We start from the raw sequence: 22605 nt of genomic DNA, 5'->3' as shown, positions 1-22605 counted from the left end.
CCTAGCTGGGATTACAGGCACATGCGACCATGCCTGGCTAATTTTTTTTTGAAACAGAGTCTCACTCCTTCATCCAGGCCAGAGTGCAGTGGTGCAATCTTGGCTCACAGTAACCTCCACCTCCCGAGTTCAAGTGCTTCTCCTGCCCCAGCCTCCCAAGTAGCTGGGATTACAAGCATGCACCACCATGCCCAGCTCATTTTTGTAGTTTTAGTAGAGATGACGTTTCACCACGTTGGCCATGCTGGTCCCAAGCTGACCTCAGGGGATCCACCTGCCTTGGCCTCCTGAAATGTTGGGATTACAGGTGTGAGTCACTGTGCCCAGCCTCTAGAACTTTTTAATAAACTTTCACTCCTCCTCTTAAACTTGCCTCGATCTCTTCTGCCTTATGCCCCAGTTGAATTATTTCTTCTGAGGAGGCAAGAACTGAGGTTGCTGCAGATACATATGGATTTGCCACCAGTAACTTGGAAACCTTCCACTGGTAACACCTTGACCTATCTCCCGAGCTCAAGTGATCCTCCCGCCTGAGCCCGCCAAATAGCTGGGATCACAGTTGCGCACCACCATGCCCGGCTAATTTTTTTTTTCTTTTTTTTTTTGGAGACAGGGTCTCTCTGTATTGCCCAGGCTGGCACACACTTCTCTTTATAGTTACTGTCATCATCTTTCCATCACACTGATGTTCTCCTTCACTTTGTCTCTTGCACTAGCTTCCCACTGATCCACCACACAGTGGCTAGAGTGCCCTTTCAACAGATCACAGTACCGCGGTCCTCCTTAAAGCCCTTCCAAGGATTCCCACTGAATCTGACACACAATTCAAACTCCCTAAAGGCCTTTTGTAGCCTCGTCCCTGCCCTCTGTCCATCTCTCTGCCCCGGGGTCTGTCCACAATGGATGCTCTTTCGGCCCCAATAAGTGATCTCTGCCTTCAGATCCCTTCTTCAGAGAGAACTTCCTGACAGCTGTCCCCTCTCCATCTTAAACGTCTCTCCTGTTACTTTCTCTCACAGAATTCAGTTCTTTCCACCATAGCGTTCGCCACAATCTGTAACTACACATCTGATCATGTGTGTATTTATTTGCTTTCCCCTTCACTGGGTTGCTTCCAGACAGCAGCTGGGATCGTGTTTCTCACCCCTGAGCACAGCGCACCTGGCTCAGGGGCAGGCACAGAGAGGGTGCTCTCTAAGCACTCGCTGAATGAATCCACAGTCGTCTCCTGCCTCAAACATAGGTCTAGCAGGAAGGCTCTTCTGGTGAGAATACTTTACCCCCGCGCCAAAAAAAAAAAAAAAAAAAAAAAGAAAGAAAGAAATATCAAAAATTTAAATTTTATGAAAACCCGAAGACTTTGTTTTACAAACATATAAATTATTTTATTTACAAAGCCATGTTACAAAAAAAAAAAAAGCAAAAAAAAAAAAAAAAAATACAATTGCTTACTGGAGAATATTTCCAGGCCTGGTGAGGAACCATGGCAGTATCAATAGATACATGTTTGTTCTTTCCTTTTAAAACTGTAAGCCATAGAATTTACTATTTACACCTACTTTAGACATTTATTCTGCTTACAATATCACAGGCATGGAATGAACTCTATCTGATAGTGCTAATACATAAAGGTGCGGGATGAAGAAGGAAAATACTTAGTGTTACAAAATATGGATTGTAGAAAAGAAACCCACTCCACAAGTGTGGCATTTGTTTAGAATGATTGGACATGCTTTCTTCAAAATTTTTCTGGAAAAGGTTCTAAAATCGGTAGTAGGAAAGGACAAATGAGAAGGTGCAAATTCTTGTCTGTGCAACAACAGTTATTTAATATACCCCATGACTGACCAGCTACGTAAAACCCATAGAGTTTTGTTAAAGTGCCATGGGCCGACAGCATAACAAAATATAAGGTGTAAATAGAAAATTTCTTTTTTTCCTTTTTTAAAACAAGAGTTCACTGAGAATCAGCAATAATAGAATATGCTGTATAAACTATTCTCTACAAAGATTGATCAGCGTTATTTACAATTGGTACATTGATACAAAAGAAGGCATACAAGTTATCCAAGTCGCTTTTTTCCTTTTTTTCTTTCTTTTTTTTTTTTTTATGGCTGACAGGTCTATGCATTGCGTTATGCTTAACAACCAGAGCTTTCGAGCCTCTATGGCTGGCGACAAGTCAGGAGATCTTCAGGCAAAGAGGGGTGTGTGCAGTCAAGGGGCTGGGAGAGAAGACTGAGTGGGTGTGCAGAACAGAAGGACCCAGAGGACATCACCCTAAAAATGTTTTATAGGCTGCTCCAGTTTAACTCCATGAAGACAAACCCAAAAAGAACCTTTTATTTGCATTCCGTTTTTCAAGCTGCAAGTTTTTAATACATCACTGTAAAGTAAACCTGCGGTTGGTTGCAAAGGAAGAATACCGTGGGCTTTCCCTTTTTGCCCAGTTTTCCAGAAACGTCCTCACCTTGGTCATAGCCAGTCTTTTGACAAAGTAAGCAGCATTCGATGAGGGGGTGGGGGGTGGGGGGGCTCTTTATTCCAGCTTCCAATTCAAGATGTAGAGAGCTACAATGTCTAAACCTATTGAATTGCTCCTTTAGTCCTTGAGACATTATTTCTCAGAAGCAGCCACTTAATCTCTCAACCTTTGTTTTCCCTCTTTGACTATAAGAGTTTATAAATCAGAGGGTTATTTTGTTGCGGAGATTTTGTTTTGTTTTTACTCCTGCAAGTTTTACAACTCAAAATAAATTATAAAAAACAACAGACCTCTGAAACCCAACAGGACAAAATTGTGCAAAAATAACAAAGATATGTACATACTTTTCAGTCTGAAGAAATGTACAATAAAAACATAATTCAAAGAACAGTTTAAAAATATAAACATTGCTTAAACTTTCCTAAGTTTCATATTGTTTCTGAAACTGTTCTGGTCAGTTAGCTCTGTAATATAGTAAAACATAAATTATTACAAAATTAACACTATAAAAATTTACTTTAAGAATATCTTCTAAATTTTTTTTCAAAGGGTCTAACCTTGTTTATAATTTCTTAAACATTTATAAGTCTTAAAATCTGCCTTAACTTTTTTTTTTAAAAAGAAAAAGTAACAATCGTCCCTTTACTTTGCAGTCTCTTTCCCCAAGACGTAAATAAACCAGCATATAAGTGCACTTTTAACACTGCAGAAATAAAAATGAAATCATCCAAACTAATGTCCTGGTACTTAACATCAACTCCTGATTTTTAAAAAAATCATTTCATATGAAAAAATTTAGTAATCCTATAAGAAACACTCACTGTCAGTGCAATTCCATTGAGGCAAATCACTCCATTTGCCTCCCATCTTTGCAATTCCAATTGTGTGGTGAAACCTAACAGTGGTCTGATCTTTGGGTTGGGGGGATAGGAAAGAAAAGCAAAACTTCCGGTTGGGGATGAGGGTTCTGCCCAGCTGTGAAACTAGCATTCATTTCTGATTTAGGGATGAAGCAAAACCTCCCAGTATCTCTGCTATACATCGTATGCAAAGTTACATGATTAATAGCACAGAACACCTATTTTATGTTGTGAATTCCTTTCCTGATTATGATTCCCTACTAGAGCTGATGATATTGCTGTTTTTTTCAAAAGTCCAGTGTAAATAGTTCTATGGCTGCAGGGGTCCAGCATGGCTCTTCCAAATGGCTGTTCTTCACTGAGCAGTGGCTGTCCTTACCATTCCTTCTTGGGGATGGCTGTCTCTAACACAGCAAAAGCTGATCCATGGGTGTGCTGATCCCACCAGATCCCTGTGGCCCAGGGCATGGGGGTGGGTGGGAAATGCTATTATTTATTCTCACAAAAGGTTTGACACATACCCTTTTGCGGAAGCTCTCCCTGGAGGGCTCTTCCTAGCCCAGGAAGGCAGCCTAAGAACCTTTAGCAGCTGTGGTCACCGTGCCTCCTCATGGAGTGGCTTTCTGGGTTCTCATGACCTTTTTCCTGGGATTTCTCCCTCCTAGCTCACCCTGCTGTGGGCATTGGCACACTGATCCCTGGAAGGGATTCTGTAGATTCCTGACCAGCTCAGACCACCACAGTCCCCAGTTTTTTTTTAGGGGTCATCTCCTAGCCACCCTGCTCTGCTGGCTGCCACCTTCCCAAACCTGTTCTGGCCCCTGTCCCTGACTGGTTTATCCTTTTTGAGCTGCACAGTTGGACAGTGGTATTAGGTAAACCACATGACTAAATGGCCACTGTTCTCAATCTTGCTTCTAGCATTTGGTGCTAGCCATGGTGGGCTGTGGAAACCAGATGAGGGAACCCCACCCACCCTCCAACTCTCCACTCTCAGCTCCTCCCCAGCAAACTCCCCTCTCCCTGCAGGCAGTCCTGAGGGGATCCTATGAGAGCCAGGTCCTTTGAGGGCCAGTGAGGACCCAGAGAGTGGCAGATGTGGGGACAGAAGGGATCGGGTGGAGGGGACAGGAAGAAAAAGGGCTCTGCCTGTGCTGAAGTTCAAGAGCTTCAGAGCATGCCAACCTGAACCAACATCCTGCAATGTCTGCTGTCATGGCTGGAGCAAAAGGATGGTACAGTAGCAGCATCAGGAGCTAGGGGAATGACCCCAAATTTGGAAGAATGTAAAAACATGGCAAATGAAAGAAAAGACAACGGAAACCAAACACTGGAACTGTTTTCTGTAAATCTCAAATTCACGTTCTTTTGCCTTTTTCTTTAAAACTAAAAATTGGTCAATTAAAAAAGAAGAAGAAAGGCCAGAGTCACAGGGAGTACACAGAAAACAGACTCTCCCTCCAGCCCACTCCCCTCCCTCCTCCTCCCCGTGGCCTCCTGGGATGGGATTAGGTGGCCTGGAGTTGGTGTGGAAGTGGCTTCATAGTCTTATTATGGAAGAGTCCTTATCCTGCCGGTTCTGTTTGTGTTCTTCTAGGAAAGAAAAGAAAAACTTGTTTCAATACCATACAATTGAGATTACCCATGAGAATTTAAGGATGGAGACTCAGTTTTCTCATCTATAATAGAGAGGACAATATCCCACCTCCCGCATCTGGCAAAGGGCAGCTGAAATAGCAAATGAGATGATGGATCTAAAGGATCCAATAGGAAATGAGGTGATGGATCCATGCGTGTAAGGCAGTCACAGAGGTCCTCACTGTGGAGGAAAACACAAGGACGAATGCCATGGACATTCCTGGGAGTCCTCTGTGGGAGAGTGGACAGAATAATTGATGCCTTCATTTTTGTTCTCCATTAGTTTACCTTTTCCTACCTAACCTACAGAGGACACAGCAAATTATCTCAGGAAGGAGTCTAGTGTTGGGTTAAACATAGAGGCTTTGGAAAGAGAGATTTTGGGTTCAAGTTACTTGGCTTCTTAGTGTAGCCATCTTCATCTGTAATCATCTCGTCCCTCACAGTGTTGTGAAAAGGTTTAAATGTGTGTAGTGTGTGTAAAGGACATAGTACATAGCCCTCTCTCTGCAGGCAGAGAGTGCTAAACAAGTGGTGGCCATTATTGTGTTTGTCAGGGCTGATTGCCGGCGTTTTGGGTTCCCAGCAGGTGTACCCGGAGCTATAGGCACATGCAAGCCGTGTTTGGTGAGGGTGCAAGAGGCCTCATCAACAGACGCTGACGGTCTGAGTGTAAACGTGCCTCCCCACCCCAGCACACATGATGAGCTGCCAGTGTTCTGGCACAAAAAGGGCTCAAAATGGTGAGGAGACTCTCCCTGGCCTGGGGATACAAAAACCATTTCCCCATAATCTTCACCCAAACTCTACCCAAAATGTGTGAGAAAATCCCAAAGGGCAAAACAGAGACACACACGTAGATATTTTTCTATTTGGTGTCTACAAAACATGCGGCACATCTAAGGCAACATAACAACACAGTTATACACACACGCACACCCACACGCACACCCACACATCTTCCAATCATGTGTAAGGGGCAAAAGCCACCCCCAAATCCTTCCTTGTCTGCCCTAGACACATATGCACACACCCCATTGAGAAAATCATTTGTCACAGGCGTACACATCAACTACTCTTATACCTCAAGTTTATAAAAACTACTAAGTCTACCCTGAATACTGCTGCCATGAAACTGCATCCTGAATGGTGGCTGTAGTTCGCCAGAGGCTTTTGAGAGAGTGCTGATGGACAGACACCATGGGCAAGGCCTCCCCCTCCTCTTAAAAAAGAATTTTTTTTTTTTTTGAGACGAAGTCTCACTCTATTGCTCAGGCAGGAGTGCAATGGCGTGATCTCAGCTCACTGCAACCTCCGCCTCCCAGGTTCAAGCAATTCTCCTGCCTCAGCCTCCTGAGTAGCTGGGATTACAGGTGCGCACCACCATGCCCAGCTAATTTTGCATTTTTAGTAGAGATGGGGTTTCACCATGTGGGCAAGGCTAGTCTCGAACTCCTGGCCTCATGATCCGCCCGCCTCAGTCTCCCGAAGTGCTGGGATCACAGGCATAAGCCACCGTGCCCGGCCTAAAAAAAATTTTTTTTTGAGATAGGATCTCCCTCTGTTGCCTAGGCTGGAGTGCAAGGTGCAATCACAGCTCACTGCAGCCTCAACCTCTCGGACTTAAGTGATTGTCCTGCCTCAGCTTCCTGAATAGCTGGGACTATAGGCATGTGCCACCACGCCTGGCTATTTAAATTTTTTGTAGAGATAGGGTCTCAAGCCTAAGCTGGTCTCAAACTACTGGGCTCAAACCATCCCCCTGCCTTGGCCTCCCAAAGTGCTGGGATTATAGGTGTGAGGCACCACACCTGGCTGGCAAGTCCCTCCCACTTTTTTTTTTCTTGAGATGGAGTCTCACTCTGTCACCCAGGCTGGAATGCAGTGGCACAATCTCGGCTCACTTCAACCTCCACCTCCCTGGTTCAAGCAATTCTCCTGCCTCAGCCTCCCGAGTAGCTGGGACTACAGGCACGCACCACCACGCCTGGCTAATTTTTGTATTTTTTAGTAGAGACGGTGTTTCACTATATTGGCCAGGCTGGTCTCAAACTCCTGACCTCGTGATCCACCCGTCTTAGCCTCCTAAAGTGTGGGGATTATAGGCATGAGCCGCCGCGCCCAGCCGCAAGTCCCTTTAAACCACATCATCTTCTTTAATTTTCACAATAGCCTTAGGAGGGAAGCATCAATTTCGCCTTTTAATGAATGAAAAAAAAAAAAAAACAGACTTAGAGAAGTAATGTGCCTAAGCTCGTACAGCTGGTAATAATAGCTAACACTTGTGGGTTTACTGTGTGCCAGGCATTTTCTAGAGGCTTTACATCAATAAGCTAATCCTGACAAAATCCATAGAAGGTAGGGGCCAGTATGATCCTCACTTTATAGATGGAGAAAATGGAAGCACAGAGAAGTTAGGTAACTTGCCCAAGGGCACACAGCTAACTAGAAGGCCTAGGTTTGGAAGCCAGGTAGCCATGCTCTCAACTGGAGATGAGGTTTGAATCAGGGTCTGACCCCAATGCCCAAACTCTTTCCACTCTGCTGATGACCATATGAATTTTTGTCCTCCCACCCCCACCCCACCCCACCCCCAGCAACTTACCTGTCGGCTGTGTCCTGGGCTGGATATACTTGAAGGATTGGATTGTGACAAAGCTAGGCTGCTATTTTTCCCAACCTGAAAGACACCATTGAAGCCCCACTCAGACACACGAGCCAGCCTGGGAAGGGCCCGCCGATGCCACATGTTCTAGGGGAAAGAAGGGCTGCACAACGCCTGCTTCATTCCCTCACATTGGCTTGGAACTGGTGTTTCCATCTTAAGTGGCAGAGAAAATGGAAATGTTGCAGAGGGTACCTTGAGGGATGCCCTTTCCTTCCCAGAGTTAAAGTGGAATGGTGGGGACTCCTCATACTGCTCCCTAGATGGCTGGACCCCAACAGGGAGGGATGAGGATGAAGGCATCTGGTGGAGAAGCCTGGCCCCTCCTGGGAGCTTCACTCAGTAGAGGCTGGGCTTTTCTACCTGTGGCCAAAGGGTCACACAGCTCATCCACCTCTGACCCTCCATCCCAAACCCATCTTGTTTTCAGCCCAGACTCCCTCAACCTGGCTGCAGATAAAACACCTGGATCTTTTGCTGGGTCAGTTTTCCTGGCTAGGAGATGTAACGCACATGCGACTGTTCTTTAGGAAAATAGCACGATGGCGCTGGGCTTCTCCTTCGCATGGAGGGAGGACAGGAACGCTGTGCATATGGGTGTGGCCACTGTGCCCTTCCCCTTCCTCTGGGACTGTCCTTCACACAATGGGCCTGGTCCTTGGGGAAGCTGATGCCAGGCACTAACCAGTCCTTGTCTAGTCTGCAAAGGCAGGTTGAACTTTCATCCTATAAACTGCTCCTCTTCTCCATTAACTTGCCTTTATGTAAAGACATTTGCCTTACATTATTTTATTTATTTATTTTTGAGACAGAGTCTTGCTCTGTCGCTCAGGCTAGAGTGCAGTGGCATGATCTTGGCTCATTGCAACCTCTGTCTGTGGGGTTCAAGCGATTCTCCTGCCTCAGCCTCCTGAGTAGCTGGGATTACAGGTGCGTGCCACCCTGCCCAGCTAATTTTTGTATTTTTAATAGAGACAAGGTTTCTCCATGTTGGCCAGGCTGGTCTCCAACTCCCGACCTCAGATAATCCACCCACCTCGGCCTCCCAAAATGCTGGGATTACAGGTGAGAGCCACTGCACCTGGCTACATTCACAGTCTTGATTTTTGTTCAGTTTAATAGCCCTGTAGCAACTTCTGGCCTTATACCAACCAGATACAATTAAATGGATCTCCAAATTGTTCCCAAAGTAAAGGTTTATCTTGGATTTCTCAATCTCATGCATTGACCCTTGATCTCCTAGCAGAATTAACACAGATCCCAAGGTCCTTTGCCTTTCTTGGAAATCACTGGTGATAAAGCCTTTTCTTAATGCCCTAGTGACAAGCACCGAGGTATCACCTGCATTAGAGAACCAATGCTGACCAGATCCAAGGCAGCCATTAAATGCATCCGTGTTTTTGAATTCCCTCCTGATGAGCACTTGGCTGCTCCTTTCACCACTGCTTCTGGCTGACTCGGCATTTACTAAGCATTTCCTACAGTCCTGCAGACCAAAGAATCAACAGAGCCACATCTACTCAACACAGAGGGACTCTGTTAATGGCACAGAGGCTAAGAGGCCAGACTCCAGAGCCAAAATGCCTGGGTTTAAATCCTAGCCTAACTATTGACTCGCTGTGTGACTTTGGGTGCCTTGCTTAACCTTCCTGTGCCTTGGTTCACTCATCTGTAAAAGGCGAATAACAGCAAGTAATTATAAAATGAGTTAATACACCTGAAGTGCTTGGAACAGAGGCCATCACCTACGTGTTAGCTGCTGGGACTGTATCTAAAATGAGTGAGATACCACGGCCTTGCTGTCCAAGGTATGGCCTGGGAGACTGTCAGAAATGCAGACTCCTAGGCCCCTGCCCAGGTCTGCTGACTGAGAATCAGAATGTTCACTGGCCCCCCGGAGTTATTCGTGTACACGTTCAAGCTTGAGAGGCCTTGGCTCTGTCCTCCATCCTGGGCCCTGGTGTGACACCCACCAGCAGTTTAGCCTCCGGGGAGAGCCCTGTGGGTACCGGCCCACCTCCCTCACACCCCTGGCCGTGGGGAGTCAGAACAGTGCCCTCGGCTCGAGTGAGAGGACCCGTGTCTCCCCCTCCTCTCACCTTGGCCTCGGTTTGCAGCTTGTCTGGCCCTTGGGTTCCAAACTTGCTGTTTCTCATGTGTTTGTGATTTGTGACTCCCCCTCAGGCTGTGCTCTTCGTGAGGTTATAACAAGTCTCATAAGTGGTGACATAAAACATTAAAATATCTCTTGACAACTGCCTCCCATTGCTCCAAAGTCCTCAACTCTAGGTGGGGTTGGGCTTGGGGTTTGGTTCCTTTGATGCTGCGTAACGGTCTCTGGACACACTGCCCTGATGGGTCCAGGCTCCCGGGCGGGTTGCCTGGCCCTCTCATCAGACCTGGCTCCGCAGAGAATCCGAGGCTGGGCCCTTCCCCACGTCTGCTCCCTTATCTATATGCCCAACTGGCCCCAGAGGCTGGGGTGGGGGTGGAGGTGGGGGTGGGCTTTCCTAAGTAGCCCCTCCAGCCGGAGAAGAAGGACTAGACTCAGGGATGAGAACAGAGCTCAAGGGAAAGAAACATGTATCCTTCTCAGACCACGTCACACTCTTTCAGCCTCCTCACCATACACACTCCTATCTGTACCATGGCATTGAACACTTCTTTGCCAGCTGGTGGCAGTTGCAGTTTTCCTTTAGGAAGGAAAGAGTTCTATCAGGAGGAGGTGGGGGTCGAGGCAGCCTAGGAAAGTGGAAAGGACAGTCACCTGGGAGCCGGGCACAGGCGCTCCCACTCCCAGGTGGGACCCTGGGTCAGCATTTAACCTGCCTGGGCCTCAAGCTCTTCCTAAGGGGGTTCCAACAGATCAGATCAAACTTCTTAGCAACAGAACTCTTTACTGACAATGTCCTCAGAACCTCAAAAGATAAAACTGACCAATGTGGAGTGGGGAACTCAGAATCTCTCTGTGCCTCAGTTTACTCATCTGTGAAGTGATAACTGCACCCACTGCACTGGGGTGTCATGAGGATTCAGTGAGGTAATAACCGTAAAGTGCCGAAAACAGCGCCGAGCACATAGTGAGTGTGGTATCAAGTACTTGTTCAATAAAGGGCTCTCAAAGCAGAGGGTGAAACTGCCTTCGGGGAAAACGAGAAAAGGAGTCAAGCTTGTGTTACCTGTCAGAGCCGCCCGGCTAAGCAGGGGCGCTGCCCAGCTTCCCCTGCCCCCCCAGAGCCGGTGAAGGCGGTGCCAGGAGGTCCCTTACCTGCCGAGAGGAGGTGCTGTTAACGGGATCGGGCACCGGTGCGAGAAGGCTGGGCGGGTTCTTTTTGTGAACGCTATTCATACCAGGCATTTTAGTGATTTTACAGGCTTTGCTACTAGAACTCGAGTTCTTACGCTTTTTTCCTTCTGATTTGTCAAAAGAGAGGGGCAGAGAAGACACAGCATTGTGTGAGGCCAGAGAGAGGTCCCCTGTGTGGAGCGCAAGGGAGGGCACAGAGAGGGGACAGGAGTCACTGCTGCCTCCCACCGCGCCCACCTGTCTCACTATGTCCGCGGGGCCGCCGGGCAGCGAGGTCCGTCCTGAGGGCTCCAGTTTGGCACTGAGTGGGCTCACCCCATTGTTTGAGTTGTGCACAGACAGATTGTTATAGGGAGGGGCCGCCTGATAGGAGTTCAAAGCAGAACTGGCATTCAAAACACAGTTCTTTTTGTGAGGCCCTGACAGTGGAGACGAGAGGGATGTCTGCAAGGATGAGGAGGAGGAGGAGGAGGAGGAAGGCGAAGACTGTGGCTTCCTCTTTTTGTTACTTGGAGACTCGTCGCTACGGGTGGACAGGTCTTTGACTTTTGAGGATTTGCTGGTTTTGGTTTTGGATGGCTTGTGGGATGGGGAAGGGATGACGGCTGGTATCGGGGACACAGCGGATGGGGCCTTGAAGGTTGAGTCCATGATGCTGAGGGTTGCGGCCACATGAGGGAAAGCTGTGGTGTGGGACATGAGGGCGCTCGGGTCCGGCGATGTCACGAAAGCTGCGTTTGAGAGCATGGCTGATGTCATTATGTAAGAAGAGGTGAGCCTCGAGCTGATGGGAGCTGAAGGAAGATACACAGCACTGGGGTTGCTGAAAGGCTGCAAAACGGATGCTGGAACGGGGTTGGTGATGTGGGCTGCTGGCGAGGGCAGGGGGCTATCTGCCGCAGGAGGGATCTTCCTAAACATGAGAGAAGAGTGAAAGAGAATCAGTGAGACACCGGGTTGGCATTGCTTAGGAGGCTCGATGACGTTTGAGCATCAGGGCTCCAGAGGACACCCCGGCAGAACCAGACTATGGAGAATGGAGCCTTGAAGGATGGGAGAATCTGAAGCATGGCCCCTTCTTATGGCACCCCCCATTGCAACATCCAGCAACCTAATTTTCATCACACTCAGCCTTCAGATCCTTTTCTCCAGGCTTGGCTACTGGAGAAGGCCTGATTTTGGTTCATGAATAAAAGGTCAATGTTATTTAGAATAGAAATTTCCCCAGTATTCTCTCTCAACCACTGCCACCCCCCCCTCCCCCGCAACTCTCTTTTTTTTGGGGCAGCGATGAAGGTGGTTTTTAATGAGAAGTGATCATTTCACATGTAGGTCCTGGTTGCAAGTAAGAAATGTGAGGACAGGGCTTTGCTACCTGGACACGGGCCAGAGCTTCCCCCCTCCACCCACTCCAGCTTCTGCCCAGGGACTCTTGGGGCTTTCCCCACCCTGCTCTGGGCTGGAGGCAGTTGGGGAATGGCCCTCTCCAAGGCCAGCATCCTCCTGCCTTTGCTGTCTACAGCCTCTGGTTCCCTCCACAGAGAGCCATTTCCACACTGACTCGTGGCTGCTGGCTCCTGGTGGCTGGGCCGTGGACGGTTAGGGGTTTGGGAATGGTGAGATGGCAAGTTGCCCATTCCCAGGACTAGCTTTGTTTTTTCCTATTCAGCCCACTCTACCTTAGCTCTTGCTCAGAGGAGTTGTCTAGGGTGTGGCTTTAGCAGGTCTTCCTGTTCTGTGTTAGGAAAAGGTGAGTGTGGGGACCCTCATGTGTCCAGGGAAGGAGATCAGGGATTTCTAGTTTGTTCTGAAGATAAATGTGGGATGTGGACAGGAGGAGAAAAACAGGATGGGAGGGGAAACCCACTGTTTTCTTCTTTGGTTTTCTTGGAGCTTGGGGGGTGCCTCAGAGCAAACTCCCTGGAGCCAAGGCCAGCACTAGGCTGTGGCTTCCTCTTGGGGCCTCCCTGCAAACTCCATCTTTTGATTTGCGCTGGGAGTGACTCCTTCCATCCTACAGCCTGGGATGCTGCTGCTACTACTCTGGGGACCGGGAGGAGGCAAAGCGGCCACAGGGACATTTGTTCTTGATTTTGCAGGAAAGCACATGGTCCTCGGGAGCCAGGTAAATGCGTTCAAGCTGGTCCTTTCCCATTTCTCACCTTGCTCCCTCTCCCAGTTTCCCTGGGAAATCATTTTCACTGTAGCTGGGGTTCACTAGCGATTAGGAACTAGCTTTCCTTCTTTGAAAGCAGCACATGAAGATGAGCAGGCCCAGAGCCTGTGCCCCAGTGGGCTAGAACACATGCAAGACAGGGCCTCACACCGTCCTTTCTCTTCTTTGGAGGCCACTCTCCCAGCTGTAGCGTCAGGACCAGGTGCCAGGGAACTCTGGGAAGAGGCACTGCTGAGAGATAAATGTCTCTCCTAGCATTCCTCTCTGAAGATTCTGCTTTTGGCCTGCACTTTGGTGGAGCCCGTGACATCCATCTTTAGGGTAGAATCCAGAGGAATCCTTGTCCTTGAAAACGTCAGACCAAAGGGATCAAATATAAGAGAAAAATGTTGCCAAACTCACAATGGCCATGATGGCGTTGAGAATTTACATTCTCTCGAGCCTAAAGAAGGTAAGAGATCCTGTCGGCACTCAGCAAGGTGCCCCATAAATACTTGTTGCAATGAATGAATGAGTGAATGAATGGATGGATGAATGGGTAGGTGGATGGGTGAGCAGGTGGATTCTCAGCAGCACCACACCCATATGGTCAGGGACTATGCATGGTGGGCAAGGACTCCCATATGATCAGATTGGAAATGTCTACACACATCCTTAGAACTGTCTGGCCCCACACAACCCCTTCCTAACAGGGGCAGGGAACATTTCTTAGAGGGGGAGACCCCTCCCAACTTTCCAGGTGCTTTTGTTGCCTTGCTGTGGTACTACAGGCAACCCACTCCATCTTTCCTTGACTCGTTTGCTTACCCACTAAAGTATAGATAGAAATACATGTGGGCAGAGGTTTGGCAGTTACTTGTAATAAAAAGTTATTTACAAATACCAGATGGCTCATTTAGAGAGGATTCCAATCAATGAATTTGAATGGGATCCATTTTTTTTTTTAGACGGAGTCTTGCTCAGTTCCCCAGGCTGGAGTGCAGCAGCACAATCTCAGCTCACTGCAAGCTCCACCTCCTGGGTTCATGCCATCCTGCTGCCTCAGCCTCCCGAGTAGCTGGGACTACAGGCGCCCACCATCAGGCCCGGCTAACTTTTTGTGTTTTTAGTAGACACGGGGTTTCACCGTGTTAGCCAGGATGGTCTCGATCTCCTAACCTTGTGATCCACCTGCCTCGGCCTCCCAAAGTGCTGGGATTACAGGCGTCAGCCACCACACCCAGCCTGAATGGGATCCATTTTTAATGTCTCAATTTATAATTTTCCAATTAACTAGTATAAATTCATGCTTCAACTTGTGCTGACTAGCAGAGTTGAAGTCCTAAATCTTACCTGGCTGACACTCAGGATTGGGATGGGTGCTCTTTTTAGGAACACTTTCTATCCCTTTCTTGCCTCACTAATCACAAGGGGATAGTAGGGCAGGAAGGAAGATAAGGCAGGGGAGAAACAGGGTGAGGGGCATGTGGCAGCTCCCTGTCCCCAGGAGTCCCTTCCCCGCCGAGGCTAAACAGCTTATGTGTTTTTCTAGGTGCTAAGTGGCAGTGGATTTCAGCTTTGCTGGGCTGTGTCCTGGTGTAAGCTTTGCACACTGGCCCAGGGAAGTCCCACACTAAAGCCCACAGATGCAAATAAATTACTGACAGTGCCCAACCTCCCCTGCCAGGTGGCATGGAGGTCCAGATGCTGACCTGGCTGAAAGAGAATACTGTGTTGGCGGCTCCTGATGCAGAGTTAAATGCTTGTTAAAGAAAAAAGAGTCTTGGCCGTTCCTTTTCTTCCTAATGTCTTCCACGCCCCCATCGGCTGCCATCCCTCCAGGTTCGGGCCCGCCGGGGCCTGGGGTTTGGGCAGCAAGGTTGAGAGGGTAGCGGGGTGCTACGCTCTCCAGAGTTGACACCCAGGCAGCCCCAATGTTGCTCAGTGACAGCAGATTGGTTAGGCAAGTCCTGAACAGAGGGGAGGGACCTGATGCCCTGTGGCTCGGGTTTCTGTGCCTGAGGAGGAAAGGAATATGGAGCTTGAGCTGACAGGACACCAGGGAGTGAAATACAGATCAACACATTCCTTCCACGTGTCCGGGATTGACACTTCCATAACACAGGGAGCAAAGAGCTGCGAGGATCACCAGGGCTGGCCGCCATCGTGGGGAACAAGCACAGAGGCTCAATCACCAAGTAACTGAGAGCATGGTCACCCCACGTGCAGCACCAATTTGTTGCTGTTTGGAATGGACACAAGTAAATACCAAGGGTGCCCTTTAGACGCACTGGGCAGTCACTTAAATGGGAAGAAATGATAAGCTTCTCTTGTGGCCCTTACCTACCTTATAGTAAATGTTAACATTTAGTACTAAGTCTGCCATGAGAGCTCAATTCAGACACAAATGGGGCTCACTTCTCCTAGAAGTCCAGGTCTGGAAGCTCTTTAGGCTTCCAGAAAGGGGCCTAAGGTGTCGTAGCTGCCTGGGGGAGAGGAGGAAACCTGGGAAAGGGGCAAATTTTGACTTCTGTTCCCTCCCATTTCTTAGGAATCCCTTCCTTGACTCTACTGGGCCTCAGTGGGCAGGTGGGGGCCCTCAGCTGTTGTCCCTCCTGGACTGTCTAGGCCCAGATTTACGTGATCTATGACTCAAATGGATGATGATATCTTGAGAGCTCACCTTTGTAGGAGTTGGGGATGGGGATACCCAGTGGGCCAGCCTTATATTATCTAGTGGTCAAAATGGTAGCCACTTATGTGCTGTGGTTTGAGAGGGTCTAGGCCTATTATTTCTTCCCAATAGCATTCTTCCAGATTAAAGCTTCTTCCCTATTATGAATCCCCTATTAAAATGTAAGTACACTGGAAAGTGGATAGTAAAGGAACTCAAGAGAAAGGGAACATGAGTTGGAGTTTAGGGTAGAGAAGCACAAGTAGAGGTGGGCAGGGGTCCTAAGGAGATGGGAAGGGCCAAAGACAAACTTAACCAACTTCACAGCATTGCTCAGGATCTGCCCTGTTGGCAAGCGTACAGATGTTCTCACAGGACAGCAAACAACTAGAAATTGGTCCACAACCATAACGAAATCTTTAGTTTTTTTTTTTTTTTTTTTGAGACGGAGTCTCCCTCTGTCACCCAGGGTGGAGTGCAGTGGTACGATCTCGGCTCACCGCAAACTCCGCCTTTGGGTTCAAGTGATTCTCCTGCCTTAGCCTCCTGAGGAGCTGGGATTACAGGTGTGCGCCACCACACCCAGCTAATTTTGTATTTTTAGTAGAGATGGGGTTTCACTATGTTGGCCAGGCTGGTCTTGAACTCCTGATCTCAGGTGATCCGCCCACCTCAGCCTCCCAAAGTGCTGGGATTACAGGCGTGAACCACCGTGCCTGGTTGAAATCTTTAGTTTTGATATTGTAGCATTCACATTACAAACAGAAGCATCTTCTTTTATTTATTTTTTTTTTAAGAGAGAGAGGGTCTCGCTCCATTGCCCAGGCTGAGTGCAGTGGCACAATCATAGCTTACTGTGACCTTGAACTCTTGGGCTGAAACGATCCTCCCACTCCAGGCCTTTCAAGTAGCTAGGATCACAAGTGTGCATCACTATACCCAGCTAATTGTTAAAAATTATTTTTTGTAGAGATGGGGTCTTGCTATGCTGCCCAGGCTGGTCTCGAGCTCCTGGCCTCAAGCAATCCTCCTGCTTCAGGCCTCCCAAGCGCTGGGATTACAGGCATGAATCACTGCACTCAGCCAGAAGCATGTTCTTAATATCCTTAGATTCTCTAGGAGCAATAAAAAGGCCCTTTAACATAGGTAAACAAACAACATATTATCTAATATCCTTCTCATTTAGGAGATTACCAACACAAAAATGGTCTCCAAAAAAGACAAAGCATGTAACATATCATTTGTGCTTCTCAAAACCTTCAGGTAAACCATTAAGAAGGGCTGGTATTTAAGAATTAATCAAACATCCTGACTTCAGAATCATTTTGTTCTATGAAAAGTCAGCCACTGACATTTATTTGGAAAGTTAGGGTTCAGGTAACTGTGGGGCAGCTTGGATCTTATATTGCACAAAAGCTGCTCACTTACTTCCACATCTGTGAATTCAGGTGTTTTTCTACCATGGAGTTTAGTGCGAATCGAAAACGATCCCATCTTCTATCAAAAACATAGTACCCTCGTCCCATGAGGCGACTCCCAAATGAGCAAAACTGTGAGGAAAAAAAAATTTTAATTTTGATTACAGGTTAATAAGCTAATATAAACCATACAGAGAAAAATAACATTTGCATAAAAACACACAGGGGCACAATTTTACTCAAAGAAGCAAACCATATGAAGCCAAAAATATTTCCGCAGTTCTGTAGTTTGAGCTCTGGATTTTCTGCAGAACCTCACATTGCAACTCAACAATAGCTACATTCAATTTTCTGTGGCACAGAGGGGGCTACGTTTTCTACTCCTGGGATTGAGCCAGCATTTTTTGGTTAAGAAACAAATAACACCAGGCACAGTGGCTCACACCTGTAATCCCAGCACTTTGGGAGGCTGAGGTGGGCAGATCACTTGAGGTCAGGAGTTTGAGACCAGTCTGGCCAACATGGTGAAGCCCCGTTTCTACTAAAAATACAAAAATTAGCCAGGCGTGGTGGCGGCACCTGGGATCCCAGCTCTTAGGGAGGCTGAGGTAGGAGAATCGCTTGAACCCAGGAGGTGGAGGTTGCAGTGAGCTGAGATTGTGCCACTGCACTCCAGCCTGGGTGACAGACTGAGACTGTGTCTCAAAAAAAAAAAAAAAAAAAAAAAGGAAACAACCAGCACCCAGGGTGACTTTTCAGGACCATCTGTCCTATTATCAGCCACATTTTCTCAAGGAACTTGGTGGTTCCCTGTTTCTCATGATAGTAATGGGAACTGCTTGTGCTAGTGTCCCAGGTCCCACCTTTCCTATCTGATGTCAACAGAGCCACTTTGCTTCCAGCCAGGCTAAATGCCTTCCTTTCCCAGTCTCGACCCCATTTCTGCCTCCAATCAGTCTTTGTAGGCTGTCCTGGGACACAGCACCACCTTGAAGCTTTTGCTCCTGCTGTTCCTTCTCCCTGTTGTCTCCTTTCTTCTTCTTTTTGTCAATCCCAATTCCCCACTCTCTCTCCCGGTTCCCTTATCAAGACTCATTTCTAGTGGCTCTCATCTGAATGATCTTCCCACTGTGAATTCCCATGGCACACCCATTGCCTGCTTTATTCCATTTTGCCTTGGACTCATGACATGGCTGTTTTACGTTATACACAGGATGCCTACATACCTGATTCGACTATCAGTGTATAGACAGGAGTGCCCATTCTCTTCCTTCTCCTTAGTATGAGGATAGTAGGCATTTGGGCTAACAAATAGATTGGGGAGACAGGGATCCACAAAATGTTTAAAGCACACTATCCCTCTTAAAATATGTGGATGAAATATCGGCATTCAGATGTTTAATAAACATTTGATTATGATGTTAGGACAACCGGAAGGCTCTCAGACAGAAATGCAAGAAGCAGCCTCAGAGAAGGTGACATTTGGCTGGTTTAGGGCTCAGGCGAGTCTGCAAATGACTCTATAATTCAAAAGCAGCTCTCCCCCTTCCTCCAGGCCTCCCAGCAGCTCCCTGGCCTCTCTCCCAGACACAGGGCTGGATTGGCACTCATTGCACAAACCCGTCCTGGAACCAGACTTTGGAACAGTTCTCAGGAGGAAATGTAAGACCTTCCCTTTGTTCTGTTTCTATTGGTGTTTTGGGGGTTTTCGCATTAAAATCTTGTCACCCATCAAATCTGGTACTGCTGATGAAAAACACTTTTCTGCACCTTCATGTTAAGTGCTTACTGACCAAGCAAGAAAACATACAAAGGGCATTTTCCGACATAGAAGCTGGTCCCCGGCAGCATGTGGGAGCTCTTCCAGGTCTAGACATCATTTCTTCCCCCATCCCAATTGCTAAAGATGCACCGAGCAAGCATTCATTACAAACAATGATTTAATGTATCAACTGGCTATGAGAGAAAGCACAAAGCAAAGACACAAATCTGTGGCCTTTCCATTTAAATCAGCAAAACATTAAGGGCACACAGCTGCGCCACATCCCGAGTTTAGCTAATCCACTGTAGCCTGGCAGGTTGTCATCTGGACAAATGTCTTGATGTGCTCCAGAGTCTGGCCTTTTGGCAGAGCCTCGTATTTCTTTCAGACTCAGGAGCTGGAGGCACCTGTTTTGTCTTTGCTACCTGTGTATCTGATTCCGTACAGATGCGAGGCTAGGCCCTGAGAAGTTCCAGTTCCCGGCTGGCATGTTACGCCTCCAGCAGAGCTGCAGATCCTCACTGCGTGGGCCACTGTGGCAGACCCTACTGGTTGCCAACCTCACCAACTACCACCCACTCCCACCTCTGTCTTTTCCTTGCAAACAGAACCACACTTTTATTTTGATATCTGACACAGAGCAGTAATCAAGCGGGTCTCCTCCCAGAACCTTGGGATGAATCATGGCTGGTTCCTCCTGCGTCACTGCAACCCCTTCCTTCTCTGCTGCCAATTGATCTAGGGATGGGCATGTGACCCATTTCTGGTAGATATAAGGGGAAGTCTGCTGGGGTTTTCATAGGGAGATATTCTTTCCTAACATAAGGCAGCATCTTGGAAGAAGACCCCTTTTCTGTTTGTCCCTTTCCAACTTGAGTAGCACACCACTGGGTGAGGATGAAATGTCAGAGCTGCAGCTGATGGACTGGGACCATGCGTGAAAGGTAGAGGGAGTTGTAGAGGTTGTCCCTCAGCTCCATGACATCGTGGAGAAGCTGAACCAAGCTTGGGAGCACCTGCCTCTACACTCCCTGCTATGTGATATAATTAAATGACCTTAGTGCTTGTGCCAGATGAGTTGAATGTTCTACTTCTGGCAGTCAAAGGCATCCTTAATCGTCCCTGACTATTTTCTGTAGTAATCAAGAGGCAAAGTCTCAGGCTGATGGTGAGCCACAGGTAAGCATCATCCCCAGGAAAGAAAGTGAACTCGGCCTTCATTCATGACACGGAGAGGAGGGAAGAGGGATTCACTTGATCTTGATGTGGGCCAGGATGGATTTCACTTACACAGTCTAGAGACAGAGCTGATCCTGCAGGACTCAGGCTGGCACCAGAGTAAACTACCACGGGGTGTCATGTTCTAGGCCCCTGCATTCGGCTCTGCAATGGCAGCACCAGGCAGTCCCTTTTTAAGGTGCTCGTACGCAAACAATAAACAAGCCTCCAGCAGATGCCTCCTGTTTTCCACCTTAGTTTCCATGACCTTTTGAACTGTCAGCGTGCACTCATTCAAGGAAGGGGAAAGAAAGTGCCCTTTTTACTAATCAGCAATTATGGTGACCTGAAATGCTTCTTCTTTCCTTCAACACACACACACGCTCAGTTCTGGTGCCATATGGTCACACAACAGTAATACTTAGAACCAACAGGGGAGAATACCAACAAGGGCTGACCCCTGACACGCTGCTAAGACAGACGGTTTCCAGAACAGGTGAACCGAGCTAACTCTAGACATCAGAGGCTCCGTTTTTAGATGGACAAGGCCAGAGGATCAGCTCCTGAGTGCACTTATAGAAACACTATTTCTCAAGCATGCCTGCTTCAAGGTGGGCCGTAAATACTCAGGATTATCCATTCTTCCCCCTTTTTTCTTTTTAGTAGTATGTGGAAGTACTCAGGATTATAATCAGCTGGGAGCCCGTTCCTTTCCTTTTGTAATGTTCAAGGGTATTTCTAAGGCAATCGTTAAAACTCACGGTAAGTGTTTTTGTAAAACACTGCACAGGCAGCCTTGCCTTAGGAAGGATCATGCCTTTGGTATGATCACCTAAGTGTCTGCAAAGCACAGGCGAAGAACGCACAGTAAGGAACAGAAGGAGGCCTACCGCAAGAGGTCTGGGATGGTGCGTGGAGAACTGACAGTCTAGCTTCTCGGATTCGTCGGCTCCGTCCATCTCCCCTTCATCACTGGACAGTCGGCTGGCGAGGTCACCTCCAACCGGTGGGAGTGGGGGCTCTGGAGTGTGGCCGCTATGATTCGAAGACGCGCTGCTGCTTATGCTATTTGCAGATGGTGGTCTAAGGGCAAGAGGGGAGAACAAAGAAAATAAACCAAATAAACCTTTTCTGAGGTGACAAGATCCACCCAGTTTAATGGTGCTCAGGAAACAGCCTGTTAATGGCCAGGTGCCATGGCTCACACCTGTAATCCTGGCACTTTGGGAGGCTGAGGCGGGCAGATGACGAGGTCAGGAGATTGAGACCATCCTCGCCAACATGGTGAAACTCCGTCTCTACTAAAATACAAAAAACTAGCCAGGTGTGGTGGCGCATGCCTGTAGTCCCAGTTACTCAGGAGGCTGAGGCAGGGGAATCGCTTGAACCCGGGAGGCGGAGGTTGCAGTGAACTGAGATTGTGCCACTGTACTCCAGCCTGGGTGACAGAGCAAGACTCCGTCTCAAAAAAAAAGAAAGAAAGAAAACGAAAACAGCTTGATTAGCCTTGCCAGTACCTCAGGGAGGGCACGTCGCTGGTGACTTTGCATAAGGGAAAACTACCAAGGCTGAAGGGTTTGCAGTGACCAGCTCTCTCCAGTGACCCAGTCAAGTTCTGCGCCAGTTGCTGTCCCTGGGGCAGATGACAGAAATGATGGGAAAGCCCAACAGTGTAAGTGGAACATCAGATATGGGAACATGACAAAGTGAATCGAACCTACACCAGTCTTCTATGAATTCAGTTACAAGTATTCACCCATTTGTGACAAAGTGAATTGAACCTACACCAGTCTTCTATGAATTCAGTTACAAGTATTCACCGATTCGTGACAAAGTGAATTGAACCTACACCACTCTTCTATGAATTCAGTTACAAGTATTCACCCATTTGCAGGTAGGTAAGCTGTACTTGCCATACAATTGCTTTCCTTTTAAAGTGGAAACTGACAGGAAGATCAACCAGGTAAACAAGATCAGGGCAATCACCAAAAATATCAGTAATGAAGAAACACAGTCCTATGCGTATGTTCTTTGATACAAAGCTATGATTTTAGGAAACTGTTGTTATACTGGCATGAAAAAGAGTTTTGTCCTGGTGATGGGCCCCTCATTAGTACTTTACTCTGAACCCATGCCTGTCACTTAATATTGAGCTGTGTGTAGTTTAATTGTATTTTCTAAGGATGAGTGTTTCAATTTACATTTTTTATTTATTTACGAGACACTCTCAGTCTGTCACCCAGGCTGGGGTACAGTGGTGTGATCTCTGCTCACTGCAACCTCCACCTCCCAGGTTCAAGCGATTCTCCTGCCTCAGCCTCCCAAGTAGCTGGGATTACAGGTGCCCGCCACCATGCCTGGCTAATTTTTGGATTTTTAGTGGAGACAGGGTTTCACCATGTTGGCCAGGCTGGTTTGCACTC

General features: G+C 47.7%; 1 protein-coding gene across 10 annotated transcripts in view; it reads right to left on the bottom strand.

The window, feature by feature from the left end:
* Positions 1-1373: 1373 nt before the first annotated feature.
* The window catches only part of ATXN7L1 (ataxin 7 like 1), a 274724-nt gene continuing 253492 nt past the window's right edge, over positions 1374-22605 (bottom strand). For 5 of the 10 annotated variants that reach the window (XM_030933375.1, XM_030933377.1, XM_030933378.1 and 2 more), the window contains 6 exons: positions 21073-21265; positions 17213-17334; positions 14823-15128; positions 10917-11868; positions 7589-7663; positions 1374-4938 (listed from right to left, as the gene is read on the bottom strand). In XM_030933375.1, the coding sequence (XP_030789235.1) occupies positions 4897-4938; positions 7589-7663; positions 10917-11868; positions 14823-15128; positions 17213-17334; positions 21073-21265 (1690 nt within the window). In that variant the 3' untranslated portion in view covers positions 1374-4896. The remainder of the gene's footprint in view (positions 4939-7588; positions 7664-10916; positions 11869-14822; positions 15129-17212; positions 17335-21072; positions 21266-22605) is intronic. The other 5 variants (XM_030933380.1, XM_010380627.2, XM_030933376.1 and 2 more) reach the window with 4 other exon arrangements.

This window comes from Rhinopithecus roxellana, chromosome 6 (genome assembly GCF_007565055.1).
Source record: "Rhinopithecus roxellana isolate Shanxi Qingling chromosome 6, ASM756505v1, whole genome shotgun sequence".
Classification (NCBI taxonomy): domain Eukaryota; kingdom Metazoa; phylum Chordata; class Mammalia; order Primates; family Cercopithecidae; genus Rhinopithecus; species Rhinopithecus roxellana.
Note: the sequence above shows the minus strand (reverse complement) of the source record. Positions and strands in the feature narration are given on the sequence as shown.